Source organism: Trachurus japonicus, chromosome 5 (genome assembly GCF_045865225.1).
Source record: "Trachurus japonicus isolate A0001 chromosome 5, Traja_1.0".
Taxonomy (NCBI): Eukaryota; Metazoa; Chordata; class Actinopteri; order Carangiformes; family Carangidae; genus Trachurus; species Trachurus japonicus.
Genome location: NC_140911.1, coordinates 4,826,923 through 4,848,129, shown reverse-complemented (window position 1 = coordinate 4,848,129; position 21,207 = coordinate 4,826,923). Strand labels below are relative to the sequence as shown.

The 21,207-nt window shown below is 40.8% G+C and overlaps 1 protein-coding gene across 2 annotated transcripts; it reads left to right on the top strand.

Annotated features, from left to right (window-relative positions):
- The first annotated feature begins 3,823 nt into the window (after nucleotides 1-3,823).
- LOC146986856 (GATA-binding factor 2-like) lies at nucleotides 3,824-16,269 on the top strand. Of its 2 annotated transcripts, none has more exons than XM_085775734.1 (6): nucleotides 3,824-4,082; nucleotides 5,902-6,347; nucleotides 7,941-8,235; nucleotides 10,442-10,587; nucleotides 13,648-13,773; nucleotides 15,997-16,269. In XM_085775734.1, exons 1-6 carry the CDS (start codon nucleotides 3,824-3,826, stop codon nucleotides 16,264-16,266), a joined length of 1,542 nt encoding a protein of 513 aa, XP_085631860.1. In that variant the 3' UTR covers nucleotides 16,267-16,269. The 2 variants fall into 2 exon arrangements, with proteins under 2 accessions (XP_085631860.1, XP_085631859.1); XM_085775733.1 differs by having other exon boundaries at nucleotides 5,902-6,352; nucleotides 7,937-8,235.
- Nucleotides 16,270-21,207: the final 4,938 nt, after the last annotated feature.

Sequence of the window (21,207 nt, the reverse complement as noted above, 5' to 3'; positions counted from 1 at the left end):
TGCAGCGGCGGCTCGCTGATAACGATTAGGCCATTTATTATCTCCACAAAGAACAAAGATTAGCAGCAGCACCGAGGAGAAATTACCCCGGGATGGGGTATAGAGTCTGTAGAGGAGGGAGGGGGGGTAAAACCTCTTCTCTCTTCTCTCTGTATTTATTTAGCCTATTTTACATAGCAAACAGATCAATATTAAACTGTGAATCTAAAACATAAAGGTAGATAAACAATAGAATAAAATAATAAAAGCCTGCATGGTGTCATCAGACTTTTATTTATCTTTATTATTATTATTAGGAGTTAAAGACACTTCCGTCCTGTAATCTCTCTCTCTCTCTCTCTCTCTCTCTCTCTCTGTCGGGAGAAATGGAGCAGTGAAAAAAGAAGAAAAAGAGGAGAAGAGGAGGAGGAGGAGAAAAGAGGCGGATTGAATTGATGTCAGCTCAGACGGAGCTGGATGTTCGGGGCCGATAAGGTTTTATTATCAGCAGCGGATCAGGAGGCCTCACACACACACACACACACACACACACACACACACACACACACACACACACACACACACACACTGAGCGCTCTGTTCCCACATTATGATGCTGATGAGCTCTAAAGCTGCAGCTCCGTTCCCTCAGGTCGCTGTGATACTGATGCACAGGAACACACACACACATCTATACACACACGTCTATAACTAATAATAATAATAATTATTATTATAAATTATAATAATAAAAGATTTACTGTCTGAAGACTGAGAGGAAGCTGCTGCTTTTATTAGAGTATATTCAAATTTCCCTACCGTATTTTACTGTAAAAACTTCAACAATAACAAATACTGTATATAGCAAATCTGAAAATCAAAATAGATAGATAGATAGAACGATAGATAGAACGATAGATAGAACGATAGATAGATAGATAGATAGATAGATAGATAGATAGATAGATAGATAGAGATCTCATCTGGTTCCTTATTAGGTCTATTTTTAAAAAAAAATTATTAGTAGCCTATTATTATTGATAATAATAATAATGTAATTATTATCATTTCCCATCAGGCCACAGTCACACAGATAAAATGAGACTGAATAGGATTAATTTTCTGTCAGTTTCCTGAGGTGAATTAACATTAAACTGAGCAGCACGAGAGGGAACTTCCTCATCCAGAACATTATCAACTTTACTAATCTAATCTATAATCTAATCTAATAAATCTAATCTTATTTAATCTGATCTCATCACCTCTGCTCGTCGCTTGTTGTTAGAAATCACAGCAGAGTCTGAAGAAGTTTTCATGTTTTATTGATGCAGCTACAGTAGAAACACACACACACACACACACACACACACACACACACACACACACACACACACACACACACACACACACACACACACACACACACACACACACACACACACTCACTCTCTCGTGCAGATAAAGTTCACGTCCTGAATCTGAATCCGTTTTTCTTTTTTCTCGCAGTGACGTCAGCACGTGGCGTCGAGCAGGCGGCCGGGACTGCACGCGCTCCCACTCCAATTATTGTCCGTCAATCATGCGCGCGAGACCGAGACCGAGAGAGAGAGAGAGAGAGAGAGAGAGAGAGAGAGAGAGAGAGAGAGAGAGAGAGAGACATTTACTCTTCATTTCCATATAAAATGAATGGAGCTGTTTAGTGCAGATTTGAAAAGTTATAGCTACAGTATATTATGGGATGGATGTTCACATGGGAAATGAATCCAGCGCATTTACAGTAATCTAATGACGCTGCAGTTCAGAGGCTCGTGTTGAGTTCACGGACAGTTTGTCTCCACACAAACACATGAAAACACATGAGCAGCTGTACAGACGTGTGTGTGTGTTTGTGTGTGTGCGTGTGTGTGTGTGTGTGTGTGTGTGTGTGTTCGTTCACATGTGTCAGTGATACTTTGGATTATTTCATTATTATTTCATTTTAACTTTAAAGAGTATAGATCTTATAGAAGTGGTCAGTGATGTTTCAAGTTCTTTCTCTGCATTAAAACCACAGTTGCAATGTTCTGCTTATGGAGGAGGAGTTTAGTTTAGTTTAGTTTAGTTTATAGTAAAAAGAGCCAATTAAACAAAAACAAAACAGTACTAGCTATGCCTACTTTTAAACACATGGTATAGGCTACAATACATTACAACACAATATATTACAGTGCATAGCTACAATAAAGGATGGAATAAAGGAGGAGGAGTTTGGTTTAGTTTAGTTTAGTTTAGTTTATTGGTTTAAATACACAGAGACAATGCACATTAATAAACATTTCTGTGGTTTAGCCAAGTTGGATATAATTTTCAACCGTAGTCTCTAGGGACTTGAACACTACAATAATGAAAATGCATTAAAAAAGAAACAAGAAAACAAAATCAAAACAGTAGCTACTATGCCTACTTATAAAATACATGGTATAGGCTATAATACATTACAACACAATATATTGCAGTGCATAGTACAATAAAGGATAGAATAAAGGAGGAGGAGGAGGAGTTTAGTTTAGTTTATTGGTTTAAATATACAGAGACAATGCACATTAATAAACATATTCCAAGTTGGATATTATTTTCAACCGTAGTCTCTGGGGACTTGAACACTACAATAATGAAAATGCATTAAAAAAGAAACAAGAAAACAAAACCAAAACAGTACTATGTCTATACTTATAAAATACATGGTGTAGGCTAATACATTACAACACAATATATTACAGTGCATACAATAAAGGAGGAGGAGTTTAGTTTAGTTTAGTTTATTGGTTTAAATGTACAGAGACAATGCACATTACAGTAATAAACATTTCTGGTAACATGCCGGTTTAGCCAAGTTGACCTACTTATAAAATACACGGTATAGGCTACAATACATTACAACACAGTAATAGAGGAGGAGGAGGAGGAGCAGCAGCAGGTCTGTTCTCCGGCCTGTGGATGAATCCTCCTCCTCCTCCTCCTCCTCCTCCTCCTCCTTGGTTTGGCTGAAGACGCAGCAGCTCCGTGACTCTGACTCCGCCCTGAGCTCCACAAGCTGCTGGTGCTCGCGCTGTCAGCCTCAGTCCGTCCGCGCGCAGACACACACACACACACACACAGAGGAAAGAGAGAGGAAAGAGAGAGGAAAGAGAATAAGAAGAGGCGTGGGGACAGACAGAGAGCTGAGTGGACACTGTGGATAAAAGTCGACCAGGTGGAGCAGCAGCTTGTTTCTGTCTCTGTGACACTGAGGTAAATGGACATGTTCCACTGGAGATTATCCGATTTATTATTATCATTATTATTATTATAAACTAGGCAAGGCAAGGCAATTTTATTTGTATAGCCCGTTTTTACCAACAGTTTGTCTGAAAGGGCTTTACTGTACATGGCATCATAACAACATCCTCTGTCCTTAGACCCTCACATCCACTGAGGAAAAACTCCATAGAAAACCCTTTTAACAGGGAAAACCAGGAGAAAGCTCAGGGTGAGCAACAGAGGACAGGACGGACAGACGTGCAATAGATGTTGTTACAGACAAGACAAACTAATAATAATAATGATAATAATGATAATAATTCTACTAATGTGAATCAGTGCAGCTGCTCAGTAAAAACCTGAACTCTGGTGTTTTGTTGCAGAGTGGAACTGGAAGTGGAAGTGGACTCTGAGTCTTGGTTGATCCGCTGCTGCAGCTTCATGGACACAGTGGACACGGCGGCGCTGAAGACGTGAAGGACGGACACACTTATCATCATCTCAACTACACACTCACAGACACACACAGACACACACAGAGAGACTCTAACTACCGCGGAGGGAGATGGACGTGTCGTCGGAGCAGCAGCCGCCGCGCTGGATGCATCACCACGCCGCCGCCGTGCTGAACGGACAACACCACCCGGCGGACTCGAACCCGCACCATCACCTGGGGCACAGCTACATGGAGCCCGCGGCGCAGCTGCTGCCGCCGGACGAGGTGGACGTTTTCTTTAACCACCTGGACTCTCAGGGAAACCCCTACTACCACCACCACCACCACAACTCCGCCCGGGCCAGGGTGTCCTACAGCCAGGCGCACGGTAAGACGGAGCAGCAGCAGCAGCAGCAGCGTGGTTAGCCTAGAATAAGCTGGAATAAAACATCTGGATCCACATCTGCACAAAACTAGGGAATGAAAAACTGATAATATATAGATAATAATTCTATAAAACAACAGCATCAGTCTGTAGTAATAATAATAATAGAATTAAAGATAGCCTAATAATAAAAAAACAAAAACAAATCATACACTGCAAAAACTCAAAATCTTTCCAAGAATATTTGTCCTTTTTCTTGTCAAAATGTCTCATTTCTAGTCAAAACTAATCTCTTTCCACTTTAAATAAGACTCATTACCTAAATATCAACTTGTTTTTAGATCATTTTCACTTGTTTCAAACAAATTTTCACTTGAAATAAGTAGAAAAATCTGCCAGTGAAAGCAAGTTTTTTGTGCTTGTAATAAGAAAGAAAAACTGATTTTTCTTCTTATTTCAAGTGAAAATCTGCTTGAAAGAAGTAAAAAGTGTCTAAAAACAAGCTGCTTTTTATGTGATGAGTCTTATTTTAGTATAATGAGATTTGTTTTGACTAGAAATAAGACAAATATTCTTGGTAAGATTTTGAGTTTTTGCAGTGTTTTCTTATACATGTAGAAATATATAAAGCAACAAATATGCACAGTGTACAGTTTGAGTTTTTAACATGAGAATTCAAATGTGAGTTTTTTGTTTTTATGATTTTATATTGAGATTAAAAAAAAGTAATAGCAGCTCTGCTCTTTTGCTGCAGGAAAAGAAAAAACAGTTAGCCTAAACCTCTGATTTAACTGAGTTTGTCTGTGTCAGAGTGAATCAACAAGTCTGATGATGATGAACCAGAGGAACCAGCTCTTCTTCCTCATCCTCCTCTTCTTCAGAACTAAATAAGAAAATGTAAAGAACATAATCATGTTCAGGGAATGCTTATGTAAATGTGGTAAACTAGGTAGGGTGTGGGGTTTTATGTTTCTATGTATTTGGGGGTGTAGTATGAAATGTGGGAATGCATGTAAATGCATGTAATATGGTCCAGGACACACTCCTGTGGTCCTTTTTCTCGACTGTCTGCACTTGTCGAGGCTGTAGTATGGAATAGTGAAAACAATTTTCCTGCAAAGGACAAATAAATTAATCTACACTGCAAAAACTCAAAATCTTTCCAAGAATATTTGTCTTTTTTCTTGTCAAAATGTCTCAATTTTAGACAGTTTTCACTTGTTTCAAACTAATTCTCAAATGAAATAAGTAGAAAAATCTGCCAGTCAAAGCAAGATTTTTGTGCTCGTAACAAGAAAGAAAAACTTGATCCACTGTCAGATTTATTACTTATTTCAAGTGAAAATCTGCTTGAAAGAAGTAAAAAAAAAAAAAAGGTATAATGAGATTTGTTTTGACTAGAAATTACATTTTTACTAGAAATCTTGGTAAGATTTTGAGTTTTGCAGTGTATATATTATCTTTTTTTTATTAAGCCTACTTTGTTTTGATGCTAATGCAGCATTACTATGAGTATTAGTCAGGGTCTTATGCAGAATAATTCATCAGTCATACAAAGATTAGACTATAGGCCTACTTCAAGTGAAAATCTGCTTGAAAGAAGTAACACGTGTATAAAAAGAAGCTACTTTTTAATGTGATGAGTCTTATTTTAAGTGGAAAGAGATTAGTTTTGACTAGAAATAAGACAAATATTCTTGGTAAGATGTTGAGTTTTTGCAGTGTATTCTATTCTTGTGTCTAATAAAGTCTGTGTGTTGTGTTGTGTTGTGTTGTGTTGTGTTGTGTTGTGTTGTGTTGTGTTGTGTTGTGTCTGGTGCAGCTCGCCTGGCCGGGGCTCAGGTGTGCCGGCCTCACCTGCTGCACAGTCCGGGGGGGCTCTCCTGGCTGGACGGGGGCAAGGCGGCGGCGCTGCACCACAACGCCTGGGCGGTCAGTCCCTTCAGTAAGCCGAGCAGCAGCCTGCACCCCCCCCACGCCCCCCACCCCCACCACCACCAGGGCTCTGCGTCCCCCAGCAGCAGCAGCAGCTCTCTGGCCGCCGTCTACCCGTGTAGCAGCAGCGGCAGCGGCAGCAGCGGCGGCTCTAACACCGTCTCGGTCTCGGTCTCCGCTCCGTCGCTGACCCCCCCGTCGCACCACTGCAGCCCCCCGCCCCCCCACCACCACCTCTACGCCTTCCCCCCCACGCCGCCCAAGGACGTGTCCCCGGACCTGGGGGGCGCTGCAGCCTCTCCGCTCCGGATGGACGAGAAGGAATCTATCAGGGTATAGATCACTTAGCCTACTAACACACACACATACACTGCAAAAACTCTAAATCTTTCCAAGAATATTTGTCTTATTTCTAGTCAAAATGTCATTTCTAGTCAAAACAAATCTCATTCTACTTAAAATAAGACTCATCACATTAAAAAGTAGCTTTGTATTTGTAGCGAATATTGGATTTCGTCTTGATAAAGGCAAGGCAAGGCAATAGGCTATAGCCTGTTTTTACCAACAGTTTGTCTCAAAGGGCTTTACATGGCATCATAACAACATCCTCTGTCCTTAGACCCTCACCAGTGTTTTACCACAGCTGTGTGCCCTCTTACCAAGAATATTTGTCTTATTTCTAGTCAAAATGTCATTTCTAGTCAAAACTAATCTCATTATACCTAAAATAAGTATATTTATATATAGCCTACATACAGTTATACATAACTTTTTCACTTGAAATAAGTAGAAAAATCTTTCTTATTACAAGCACAAAAAACTTTCCGAGTACGTTTGAGACACTTTTTGATTTTCCATTTTTGAATAGATATTGCAAAAAAAAACTATACACTGAAAATAAGTGATTTTTCATATGCTGTTTAATTTGTTTGTAGCCTATAGGCTACGAAGTTATTATTGAAGAATATTTAAGCAATATATCACTCCATAATGAGCATATACCACGGACTGGAGTGATATATTGCTTTTATAAAACAGTTACCAATAATGACAATATGAAAGAGGGATACACAATCAATTTCATGTAGTTTTATTCAACCAGAAATACATATTATCCAATAAAATAGCCTCACTGTGAAAAAATAGTCCCACCTCTCCAGACGTTAGCTCCAAGTAGCTCTGCATCTCGTCACTGCTCTGACATTAAAGGGATAGTTCACCCAAAATTCAAATTTCCCTCATTACCTCCTCCCCCTCATGTGGACTAAGGGCTGGGAGAAGTTTCAGAGTCCTCCGTGGCTTCTCTGAGTTACAGGGGGTCTCGGCGTAGCAGTGCATGTCCATATGACGGTTGCAAATGGATACCAACTGTCTTTGTAACAAAAAGACACACCAAAAAACATCCAAATACCTCCATGCTGCTCGTATGTAATGTCTGTCTTGTATTGAAGCCCCGAAATGAGAAATTGTCCGGAAAAAAATTAAATAAGTCCATTTTTCGAGCTTGTTTGTAGCGGAAGCTTCTCTTCCTGCAGTTTGTCAAATTTGGACGAAGAGGAGCTTTGAGAAGCTTCTGCTACAAAACAAGCTTGAAAAATAGACTTACTTAATTATTTTCGGGACAATTTCTCATGTCGGGGCTTCAATACAAGACGGACATTACATACGAGCAGCATGGAGGTATTTGGATGTTTTTTGGTGTGTCTTTTTGTTACGAAGACAGTTGGTGTCCCTTTGCAACCGTCATATGGACATGCACTGCTACGCCGAGACCCCCTGTAACTCAGAGAAGCCACGGAGGACTCTGAAACTTCTCCCAGCCCTTAGTCCACATGAGGGGGAGGAGATAATGAGTGAAATTTCAATTTGGGGGGTGAACTATATGTCTCAACTGTATACACTTGTCTCAACTCTACCCCCCCCCAGGTGTCGTTACCAGAGGGGCTGATGAAGATGGAGGGTTCGAGCCCCCTGAGGAGCAGCCTGGCCTCCTCCATGAGCGCACACACCCCCTCCTCCTCCTCCTCCTCCTCTTCCTCCTCCCTCCTCCACCACCACCACCACCCCCTCCCCACCATCCCCTCCTACCCCCCCAGCTACTCGCTGCCCCCCCACGCGCACCACGACTACGGCGGCAGCCTCTTCCACCCCGGCAGCCTGCTGGGCGCCGCCAGCTGCGGATTCAACCCCAAGAACAAGGGCAAGACCCGGTCCTGCACCGGTGAGTGGCCACTACACACACACACACAGACACACACAACTACACACAACTAGGCTACACACACACAGGACCGTTGACTAGGGGAGAAAGGTGTAGTAGTCTAATCTTTGTATGACTGATGAATTATTCTGCATAAGACCCTGACTAATAATACTCATAGTAATGCTGCATTAGCATCAAAACAAAGTAGGCTAAGCTAAATAAAAAAAATGATAATACACTGCAAAACTCAAAATCTTACCAAGAACATTTGTCTTATTTCTAGTCAAAACAGATCTCATTATACCTAAAATAAGTATATTTATACATATACATATAGTTATACATAAAAAAGTAGCTTGTTTTTAGACACTTTTGAAATAAGTAGAAAAATCTGATAGTGGAGCAAGTTTTTCTTTCTTATTACAAGCACAAAAAACTTCCTTCCTTTCATTGGCAGATTTTTCTACTTATTTCAAGTGAGAATTTGCATGAAACAAGTGAAAATGATCTAAAAACAAGTTCATTTTTAGGTGATGAGTCTTATTTAAAGTGGAAAGAGATTAGTTTTGACTAGAAATGAGACATTTTGACAAGAAATAAGACAAATATTCTTGGAAAGATTTTGAGTTTTTGCAGTGTAGTCTAAGAAAAAAAGTGGAAAAGTCAGGGGCCCACACAGTATTCCTTTAGGGGCCTCAGAATTCCTAGCAACGGCCCTGACACACACACACACACACACACACACACACACACACACACACACACACACACACACACACACACACACACACACACACACACACACACACAGACAGATGCTGCTGTTGCTGTAACATCTGGATCTAAACTAAAACTCATGTTGCTGTGAATCCGTCGTCATCACACTGCACGGTTGTTTTCACTGCCACGCTGCGGAGTAAATGTCCCTGTTAAAGGGTTATTACACACAACAGTGTGATGTTAATTATAATAAAGAAAAAACCCTGAATGACATTAGAATTAAAATGCTGCAGAAAAATATCAGATCATTTGATTTAAACAAAAAAACATTGAGCTCAGAAATAAAAATATGAACCTCTATTAGAAACCTTCACTTTATTATTATATTATATTATCTAAACCAATTTAAATAAGCAGCCTTATAAAATTTAATATATAATGATAATAATAATAGACAATTATAATTATCCAAATGATTCATGTTTATGTAAATCATCTAAATATGAATGTGCTGATCTGAGCATCATATTAGAATAAAATACTAAACCCAGTAATTATGTTTTATATAATAACCAGCCTGATAATCCTCTTTGTTGACCATGACTCTGTGATTATTATGGTCTGTGTGACTCAGAGGTGTGAGAGGAAGCTGCAGGTGCTGCAGCCTCGTCTCCGTTACATTAACACTTTGTCCTGATTGTTATTTGATGACGAGCAGCTTCGGCTTCAGACCTGATTGTGTTGAAGCAGCTTCATGAAACCGAGCCTCGGTTTCCTCCTCTGAAACACGAGCCCACGTGTTAAACCGGCTGGAGAACGTGTTTCACTGACATTAATATAATTATGGGTTGTGTAGACGACGTGTTAACTGAGCCAAGAAGTGAAAGATTTTGACCTAAATTTAAATTCTAAAGTCTTTTTTTTCCTTTTTCTTTTTCTTTTAACGAGCTGCTCTGCTCTCTGAGCTCTGAAGGGTCAAAGGCATCGACTCCAATCTGCTCATCTGGTTTTGTGAAGTGGGATTAAAAATTAAATGGAGTCTGTTCATATGCAAATCTACGGGTTTTCATCCTCAGACACAGTTTTCACCACTGGAAATAAAAGGGAACAAATGTTAGAAACTGCCGAGGGGAGACATGAAGCTGCAGCTGACGGCAGAAGAACTTTAGAAGAGTCTTTAGTCTCTTCACTTACAAACACGTCAGAGGTTAAAAAAGTGAAACACACAACGTGCTGCAGATAAAAACACTGATAGAGAAGCTCAAACTGAAATCTGACATGCACATGCACATGCACATGCACATGCACATAGTTTGTCCAGAAAGTTATAAATTCTTCTCATATCTTCAGTGATGGAGGCAGATTTCCAGCATTTTGTGACGACACGTTGACCTGAGACTCTGCAGGTTTCAGCTGAGCTCAGTCAGTGTGTGTGTGTGTGTTTGTGTGTGTGTTTGGGTTTTATTTAAATGTGTGTGTGTATGTGTGTGTGTTTTGTTGTCAGAGGGCCGTGAGTGTGTGAACTGCGGAGCCACGTCGACGCCCCTGTGGAGACGGGACAGCACCGGTCACTATCTGTGCAACGCCTGCGGCCTGTACCACAAGATGAACGGCCAGAACCGACCGCTCATCAAACCCAAACGCCGCCTGGTGAGTCTCCTCTGTGTGTGTGTGTGTGTGTGTGTGTGTGTGTGTGTGTGTGTGTAAATGTGTGTGTGCAGAGGTGGTAGTAAATAAAGGGAGTGGGAGACGAAGGGGACGAGCTACAATTCCAGGAAAGTTATATTTTCTCCGATCAGTTTCCAGGAATTGTTTCCTCCAGTCACCTCCTGCTCCCTGAACTGCTCGGCCGCCGCCGCCGTTACTGCTGCTGTTGCCCCGGGCGACGGCGTCACTGACTGCAGGGTCAGAGGAGCTGAGACTTATTAGAGCAGCTCTGAGATCAGCTGTGTGAGGCGTAAAGAGGAGATTCCACTGTGTTGATGCTGAACTTTATCCAGTTGATAAATGAGAGAAATCTAAACAAACTGTTGAGACACGTCTGGATTCTCGTCACCACCTTATTACAATTCATTCACATTTTGGAGCTTGAAGGACCTGAACATGAGACTCATAAGAGGAGGAGGACTGAAGCTAAATATTTCCCACAATGCACTGCTTCAAACTCCAGTGATTTGCCCATGCAACCTCTGCCTTCATGTCACACACTGTTCACATACATTTAACCACGTGTAGAAATTAAACAGCAGGTTTTAATGGAGTCACAGTTAAAACCAGGAGAGAAAAACTGAACTAAAACAATAAAAACCTCAGATTTTCATGATTATTAAAGTGAAACATTAAACAGTTATTCACACATTATTATTATTATTAATTAGGAAATAAAGTCGAAGCCTGTGCAGAGTGTGAGACGTTAAATAATTAAATCAATAAATCACATCGAGGTCAAAACAGCGACTTTAGAAAACATCATTTTTAATTTTATTTTGAAGAAATTTCGGATCTGAAAATAATATTTGTTCTTGTGAGAAAAAAAACGTAGGCTAATTACATAATTAAAACAGTAAGAGTTCATTTTAATTTCTGCATGAACGCGATTTTAAAAAAAGTGAAGGAAGAAAACCTGCAGAGTGTCGTCGAGTTTAATCCTCATATCGATGGAGATAATCTGGATTAAACTGATCCAGGATCTGGGTTTTTATTCACCTGCTCGGTCTGACTCTGGTCGCGCGCGCGGGTCCCGGTCCGTTTGTGTGTCTGTCGGCGTCTCGCGCTCGTATATCAGGACAGGCTGCTGGTTGTTATAGCAGCAGCAGCTCCAGTTGTTTCCTCTCCGGAAGTCTGACCGACACAGATAAACACCAGAGCCCCGAGCTGCTTCCTCCATCCGCGGCCTCAGCACCGCAGCGCAGCGCAGCAGCCCCGAGCCCCGGAGCTCCGGGAGGAGGAGGAGGAGGAGGAGGAGGGATGATGGAGGGATAGATGGAGAACTATCAGCTGTTAACATAACTACACCTTTATGTTTATTACTGGAACATTTTCATAATGTTCTGGATCAATAAACCTGATTAGATCGATCAAAAATATTCAAAATATTGAAAAGGGAAATACATATTATCTATAAATTGAATAAAATCACTGGCAACATGTGATTATTGATTAAAAACGACAAAATTTGACAAACTTAAATCTGATCATTGTCAGATTTTCCTCCTCTGACTTGATTATAAACGGTTTCTGTTTTACACTGTAAAACATTAGTGGTTGTGTGAAAGTGTGTGTGTGTGTGTTTCTGTCGTTGCTGTAATGCGTAGATGTTTATAGAGAAAAACATTTATGGATGGAGAACTATCAGCTGTTGACTCAACCACACATTTATGTTTATTACTGGAACATTTTCATAATGTTCTGGATCGATAAACCTGATTAGATCGATCAGGTCTGAGCTGAGTCCAGATTTAATTAATTAAATAAGTGATTTATTATTTTAATTTATATATATACAAAAAAATCTGTGGTTAAAATATTGAAAATGGAACTAAATATGATCTGTAAATTGAATAAAATCACTGGCAACAAGTGATTATTGATTAAAAATGACAAAATTTGACAAACTTAAATCTGATCATTATCAGATTTTCCTCCTCTGACTTGATTATAAACTGTTTCTGTTTTACACTGTAAAACATTAGTGGTTGTGAGAAAGTGTGTGTGTGTGTTTGTTGTTGTTGTAATGTGCAGATGTTTATAGAGAAAAAAATGTATTGATAAGATGTATCAATAATTATAGCTAATAATAATAATAATGCATTAAATTTGTATTTTGTTTTTCAAAGGCACTCAAATATGTTTTAAATGAATAAATTCCCCCCAAAATAAAAGAAAAAAAAGTGATCAATCATCAATACGTTGTGATAACCTGTGTATTGATCAGCCATTGCTTCGGCTTTGTTAGCGCTGGTTCATCAGTTTTCCCTCCTGTCAGGTTAGCTGCAGATTTAAACTATTCAACTGTTACACTTAAAGGGATAGTTCAACATTTTGGCAAATTGGCCCATTGCCATAATCCCTATAGTCATAGCAGTAGGTTCGTTACCTTTAATTGTCGGTGCAAGCTATTTTTAGAACGGCGGAGCAGAGCCGCGAGCTGCTCAGAGCTACGCTACGGAGGCTCATTATGGGATTTCTTGGTTTCCCTCATCAAACTCATCACATACACAATCCAACAACTCCACAACGCTCTGGTGGACAAGTTGTGACCTGCACATTCACCACGCTATGAGATAATAACACAACGTTACCACACAGAGTTGTTTTAGAGGGAAATTCATGCAAAACCGCTGATGCGTGTTGCCTTCAGGGACAGTTTTTCATCAACAGTCTCTGTATTTCCCTCTAAAACAACTCTGTCTGGTAACGTTGTGTTATTATCTCATAGCGTGGATGCAGGATTTCAATGTTCTACTGCTTTTTACCTTTAAAAGACATTCATCTCATACTACAAGTTCTACGTTTCAGCTTTAGCATTAGCCTTTTCAACATTGCTTTAGCAGTTTCTTCAGCTAATTTAGCATTGATTCAACAATTTCTGAATGAATAATTTCCCCCCCAAATAAAAGAAACAAAAAAAAATGTGATCGATCATCAATACGGTGTGATAATAACCTGTGTATTGATCGGCCGGTGTGATTAACCCTTCGTCCTCCTCAGTCTGCAGCCAGACGAGCAGGAACCTGCTGCGCCAACTGCCAGACGACCACCACCACGCTGTGGAGGAGGAACGCCAACGGAGACCCCGTCTGCAACGCCTGTGGCCTCTACTACAAACTACACAATGTGAGTCACACACTGACCCACACACACACACACACACACACACACAGACACACACTCAGACACACACACAGGGGTCAACGAGTAGACAGGAAGTGGGTCGACAGGTCGGCTGATTGTTGAGAGAGAAGGAGGGAACGGTTCGACTCGGCGCGTTGGACGTGTTGGTTTGTTCTTTTCTTTGTGCCTCATTGTTTCCATGGAAACAATGAGGTCGACTCCCCCTGAGAGTCACAATGGTGAGAGACTGTTTCAGTCTGAAGGCTTCAACAACACTGAGAACTACTGATGATGGTGGTGTTCATGAGAGAAACTTTTCATCGTCACTTTGTTTCATTAAAACGTTAAAGGGACAGTTCAACATTTATTAGTCAGATCCTCCACTCACCATAACCCCTATAGTCACAGCAGTAGGTTCATCACCTTTAATTATCGGTGCATGTTGTTTTGAGATGGGCGGAGCAGAGAAATCTCATCAAACTCATCAAATACACAATCCAACAACTCCACAACGCTCTGGTGGACAAGTTGTGAGCTGCACATTCACCACGCTATGAGATAATAACACAACGTTACCACACAGAGTTGTTTTAGAGGGAAATGCAGCTGGAACTACATTCCAGACACGGCTGCTGGGCGGAGGGATTTCAGAAGACAAAGTAGTTCAGAGTATTTGCTTCATGTGTCGTAATGTTACATTATTATACATGATTATCTCATAGCGTGGTGAATGTGCAGGTCACAACTTGTCCACCAGAGCGTTGTGGAGTTGTTGGATTGTGTATTTGATGAGTTTAATGTGGGAAAAGCGAAAGTAGTAAAGTACTTTACTACCGTGCGCCTCCGTTGTGTTAGCTGAGCAGCTCGTGATGAACCTGCTGCTATGACTATAGGGGTTATGGTGATTGGAGAACTTGACTAAATGTTGAACTATCCCTTTAAATAAACTCAAGTTTCTGTGACACATGAACTCCTTTAACATCCAAAAAAAACATACTGAGAAAACTTTATTCTACACATCAAGACGTTTTCCTTCACTTTGATGAACACGTTCAGATTCACTGAAAATTTAAATCAGTGCGTTAAAAATGCGACACAAACTAGTTCCATGTGTCGACTGTTGGTTGAGTTCAGCTGTAACGTGAGATGTAACATTATTAATAAGGTTTATAACAAAAACTTGATATTAAAATGTTATGCAATACTTACTGTAAACTCCTTTTTAATGTAACTGGTGTGTGTGTGTGTGTGTGTGTTAGTTACTGTCAGTCATTAGTCTGATCCGCTGTCATTTTTGTCTTTTGAGGCGTTAAAGGCTCCTGAGATTTAAAGAAAACATATGAACACAGCTTGTGTGTTGTTTTAGAGGGAAATTCATGCAAAACCGCTGATGCGTGTTGCCTTCAGGGACAGTTTTTCATCAAGCAGTCTCTGCATTTCCCTCTAAAACAACTCTGTGTGGTAACGTTGTGTTATTATTTCATAGCGTGGTGAATGTGCAGGTCACAACTTGTCCACCAGAGCGTTGTGGAGTTGTTGGATTGTGTATTTGATAAAGAAAGAGGAAATATATGATAAAATATATCCTACAATGTCTAAAACAATAAAAATACACACTACAAAATACTAAATATACACCACTAAACTAATAGCTTTTGGCAGATTGGCCGATTGCCATAATCCCTATAGTCATAGCAGTAGGTTCGTTACCTTTATTTGTCGGTGCAAGCTATTTTTAGAACGGCGGAGCAGAGCCGCGAGCTGCTCAGAGCTAAGCTACGGAGGCTCATGGGATTTCTTGGTTTCCCTCATCAAATTTAGGTAAATACAGAGACTGCTTGATGAAAAACTGTCCCTGAAGGCAACGTGCATCAGTGGTTTTGCATGAATTTCCCTCTAAAACAACTCTGTGTGGTAACGTTGTGTTATTATCTCATAGCGTGGTGAATGTGCAGCTCACAACTTGTCCACCAGAGTGTTGTGGAGTTGTTGGATTGTGTATTTGTTGTGCAGTTTGATGAGGGAAACCAAGAAATCCCATAATGAGCCTCTGTAGCGTAGCTCTGAGCAGCTCACGGCTCTGTTCCGCCGTTCTAAAAACAGCTTGCACCGACAATTTAAGGTAACAAACCTACTGCTATGACTATAGGGATTATGGCAATGGGCCAATTTGCCAAAATGTGGAACTATCCCTTTAATGACAAATAAAAAATCTGGTCTCTGCAGGTGAACCGGCCTCTGACCATGAAGAAGGAGGGAATCCAGACGCGCAACCGGAAGATGTCCAACAAGTCCAAGAAGAGCAAACGCTGCAGCGACGGCTACGAGGAGTTTGCCAAGAGCTCGCCGTTCAGCGCCGCCTCGCTGGCCGGTCACATGACCATGGGCCATCTGCCGCCGTTCGGCCACGCCGGGCACATGCTGCCCACCCCAACCCCCATACACCCCAGCTTCGGCCACCCGCACCACGCCAACATGGTGACGGCCATGGGCTGAAGGGGTTAATAATAGGACTCGTGGAGCACAGATGCATCATGCACTGCAAAAACTTCAAAATCTTACCAAGAATATTTGTCTTATTTCTAGTCAAAATGTCATTTCTAGTCAAAACAAATCTCTTTCTACTCAAAATAGGTCTCATCACATAAAAAGTAGCTTGTTTTTTTACTTTTATAGACTATACTATATTTTCACTTGAAATAAGTAGAAAGTTTTTCTTCCTTATTACAATTTCTTCCTTAAAAAAAACCTGCTTTCACTGGCAGATTTTTCTACTTATTTCAAGTGAAAATTTGTTTGAAATAAATGAAAATTATCTCAAAACAAGTTCATTTTTAGGTGATGAGTCTTATTTTAAGTGGAAAGAGTTTAGTTTTGACTAGAAATGAGACATTTTGACAAGAAATAAGACAAATATTCTCAGAAAGATTTTGAGTTTTTGCAGTGTGGGAAGAATTAAAAGGACGGTTTGATTCCTTATAGGTACCTGTTGTGATGGAGGAGGACTGTTTACACACACACACACGCACACACAACTGTGAATATTGTAAATGACTTCACTACGTTAAATGAGAATATGCTGGATTTTCTGCTCATGGACGATTTTAAATGGAATTTTCACAAAAGAAACAAGCAAACAAAAAAAGTTTATGAATCCTAATTTGACACTGTTTGTTATAATTATTATTGTTATTATAATTATTATAATAATTATTATTATTGTTATTCAGATAATTTATTTTCACTGCCTTTGTTTTTTTTTTGGTTCTTTGATTATATTATATCACCTGGATCATGATACGGAAACTGTTTCCTGTTATGAATATTATATTTTTTAGCTGAAGCGCTTTTTCTCTGAGCTGCTCGACGTTTATACTCATAAAGAAATAAAGAGATCGAGTTCATAATCCAACCTGCTCCGTCTGCTCTCTGTCGCATCATCACATCGACACACGATACAGATACAGATACAGTAACAGGTCTGACTGAGGCGTTTCTATGACAACTGAGTTACAGAAACAATGTGAATGTTTCCTTTTGTTTTAGCACAAAGACGAACAAGTAGAGGAGAGCGATGGTTGTAACCACAGACTGGTTATACAAGAGGTTGTGACCAGTGTTGGGGAAGCTGCTCCACCTCCATGTAGTTGAGCCTGGCAGTAGTTTAAACAAACTACATTTCCCTGATGAAGGCCTGTGGCCGCAACGCGTTGGCTTGGTTTTCATTTGTCTGGCCATGCTGCAATAAAGGCTTTTTAAAATCACCTTCCTACTCTGAGTGCCTCAGTTCCCGCTACCACCTAGTATTTGGATCCTCACCATAGACTGTAAAGAGAATGGACGTAGCACCGTGACGTCCCCCATTGGTTTGGGGGAGTCTGTTTTGTGCCTCTACTACGGGGTTTTGAACCGCGCCATGTTGGATTCTACTTTCCATATTTGGAGTGGTGCGGCCGTTGGCCGGCCGAGAGCCCGCCCACTGGCCTCGAAGCAGCGGTCACCGGACCTGTCACTCAACGTTTCCGCGCCCTAATTGGCCAGAATTTTAAACCTAATAATAGTAAAACGGTAGAGTTTAAAAAAAATTCACCCCCCTCAGAGTGTGTGCGGGGGTAGAAACTATCGGTTGAGACCAAAAAAATAAGATGTAGGGGAGAGTGGGGTAAGTTGAGCCACTTTTTGTATTCAGGATCACTACATCAAGACAATTATAGTTTTGTTGCTAACTAACACATCTGCATATATTTCAGGATGTTTTGCATCCCTACAAATTAACAGAATGAGTGTAAATAGAACTGTTTCTAAAATATAGCATGTTCAAAAAAAGTGGTCTTGTGACTCAACTTACCCTATGAATGGGGTAAGTTGACCATAGGAGTGGGGTAAATTGATCAACCCCCCCTTCTTTCCTTCCATCCATCTCCTACCTCCCCCTTTACTTAATATTTCATCTGTCCATGCTACAGGTGAACACAAACTGCAGGGACTTCCTGCTGAGCCACCAACTCTCTGAGATTTGGGGAGTTTTGTAATTACGTGGCATCTTGGGAAGAATCCCAGAGATTTTTCTTTGAGAGTAAAGTTTGGCACACTATAAACAACTTTTCCTGTTTATAGGAACATTACTGTAATCACAAACATACAGAATCCTGATTTAATCATTTGGACATATACAGCCAAAATATATTCATTAAGTGTATAGGATAGGTGGCTCAACTTACCCCACAGCTACCTTAGCTTGGGTTTATTGCTCTCACAGCTAAAATGGAGCAGTTTCATGCTAAGTTTACTACCTCATGTTGTAGCTCATAGATACCACAACCCATGTATAAAACAAATTTACAATCATCTCTTTTGGTCTAAACACAATTCTCATGAAACTTATGATCGACAAAATTCACTCTCGAGAGTGAAAAATGATTTTTTGGTCATAAATGTTAAACTCACGTGGTTCTAATCTTCACAGACTCCATGAAATGATGCCTGCCTCCCAAATATTTGGTCACATGCTAACTTTTTCCTATAGTTTCCTAGAAACAAGGGGTGGGTCAGCTTACCCAGTGGCTCATCTTACCCCACTCTCCCCTACCAGGCTGTAAATATGTTTTTTTAAGCTGTAAAGTCGGCTATTTTAAAGCAGAAGTAAGCAATATTTTTGTGTTAATATAAGTCTTGAATAGTTGTATCTTCCGACAGCAATCACTTACATAGAGTGTTTGGTCTGAAACACGGGTCTGTCAGTCACTCTGCTCTGCTCTGAGCCGAGGAGAAAACTTTTCTCATATCCTACAAGTTTTATCCAATGAGGAGAGAGAACGGCATAAAGGGGCGGTCCTCTCTGTGTGTGCAGCCAAGGGATGCGCCTGAATGTGGTGACGTAGGGACGAGGACCAATAGATCCATGACGAGGGCGGGGGCTGCTAACTCCATCGGCTGACAAGAAATTATGGTGCGTTCAAGGCAGCCCGTAACTCGTGTTTTTCCGACCTGTGAAGTCGTACCAGTTTGATCTGGTACGACTTCACGGGTCAGAAGTTACGAGTGACCGTTATAGTGACTTTCACAGGTAAAACAGGTCGGAGAAACACGAGTGGGTTGCCTGGAACGCTACAAAGTCGTAAGTCGTGACTTGAAGCTGTAATTTACGGTTTCAAAAGCCTGCCTGGAACGCAGCATTAGCCAAAACGACCGGATCGCTTACTTCTGCTTTAACATGGGGCTCAATTGGAGTTGCTCCCTTCTGACACCAGCCCCCAGCGACAGCCGAGGGGATTGCAGTTTGTTGAACGCGGAAGTGACTTCACTTCTCAAACCGACAACTGCCCCCTTGACCCTCACACTGAAGAGCACCAGAGGTAGAGACAAGAGACAAAGACAACTGATACCCATGCAGCACTCCATGCATGTTTTTTGATTGATTACATTCTTACCCCTGTTTAAACTGATCATGGACATTATTAAAGGAATAGTTCACCAAAAAATGAAATTCCCCCTCATGCTGGTGAATACTCCGGAGTAGTTTTTTATTCCTCAAAGGTCATCTGGAGACCCGGGAGGCCGGTTCCTAGTCCAACCAAAACTTTATATGAGAGTAATAGGGCCCGACACAAAAACGTCCATAAAACTACACAACAACCATTTAATATTCCTCCACACTGCTCGTCCACTGCAATCCAAGTGTCCTGAAGGGAGATAGTCCAGAGTTTACTGGAAACTACCTCATTTAGGACATTTTTACAGCCTAAACAGTCCTGTAGTGAATTTGCCTGGGGCGCACTCTCACGTTCACTCTGGACTATATCCAACACTAAAGCATCTTCTTATGGTTCAGTATGAACAAGAAGAACTCATCACTGACGACTGAATGAAGAACAGTGACGGTGGTGTGGATCCTAACATTAGAAAGCTTCTTAAAGAACATGTTCTGATACTAATACTGATGAATGTTGAACATGTATGAATGGAAACCTTCAGCAGGAGGTCGGAAGCAGTTTATAAGTTCATAAAGTTGTTTCCACCATCCCCTCCCCTGTCAGTCACTGTTTGACCAGCTGTACCAGCTCGGTGGTTTGAAATAAAGATTGATGAAATGACTCATATTTTACCTAAGAACCTGCTCTTTCACCTTATACAAGTGACCTGATTCAAACGTCAACGGAATCGATACTACTCAAAATGTTTTTTTGGCTGTAAAACCAACACAATTATTGACAAAGCCATGCAAATTCACATTCACAGTCATGGGAGTGAGTGGGTACACATGATATTGATCACATAACTCTGATGTTATCCCTTATTGGTGAAAGTGATGCTGTTACAACCATCCTCAGTCTCCTCTACCAATAATCGGTATCGTTATCGGCACCTGAAAAGAAACATATCGGTCGATCTCAACCTAAAATGCCCCAGAAAATGAGTTATTAGAGCTTAAAGAGAAAGTAAAACAGGGTAAAAATGTGAAAGGGATGTTACTGTTAGAGAGTTTATTCTGAATATTTAAAATGTAGGACACCTCTGAGCTTTTATAACACACATACTGTATATATAACACACAGATCACCGTTGTGTGACTATATAACATGTTGAGGTGCGTGACATCGGCTACTTGTTGACTGCAGCTGGAGATTAGAGCTGTTGACAGAAACTGAGCAGGTTGATCCGTTTGTTCCCACAGTTACTTAACCAGCTGCATCTGCCCGTTGGATAAGACTCTTATGACATAGACCTGCTCATTGTCGCCGTGCAGGACGAGCGGGATAATCCACCGTGATGTAAGGAAGACGTCCAGACGGGCATCTTCCTCCTCATCCTCATCCTCCTCTTCCTCTTCTTCCTCTTCTCCTCTTGTCTTTACACAACTCAACCTGCTGCTGCATCGTTACAAAACCATCTCACATCTTTAGTTTCAGTCACAGCTTCATAGATAGATAGAACGAT

Coding starts and splice junctions, on each gene's coding strand:
- LOC146986856 (XM_085775733.1), top strand. CDS start 3,824: ATGGACGTGTCGTCGGAGCAGCAGCCGCCGCGCTGGATGCATCACCAC. Junction 8,236..10,441: donor CAAGACCCGGTCCTGCACCG/GTGAGTGGCCAC, acceptor TTTTGTTGTCAG/AGGGCCGTGAGTGTGTGAAC. Junction 13,774..15,996: donor TCTACTACAAACTACACAAT/GTGAGTCACACA, acceptor TGGTCTCTGCAG/GTGAACCGGCCTCTGACCAT.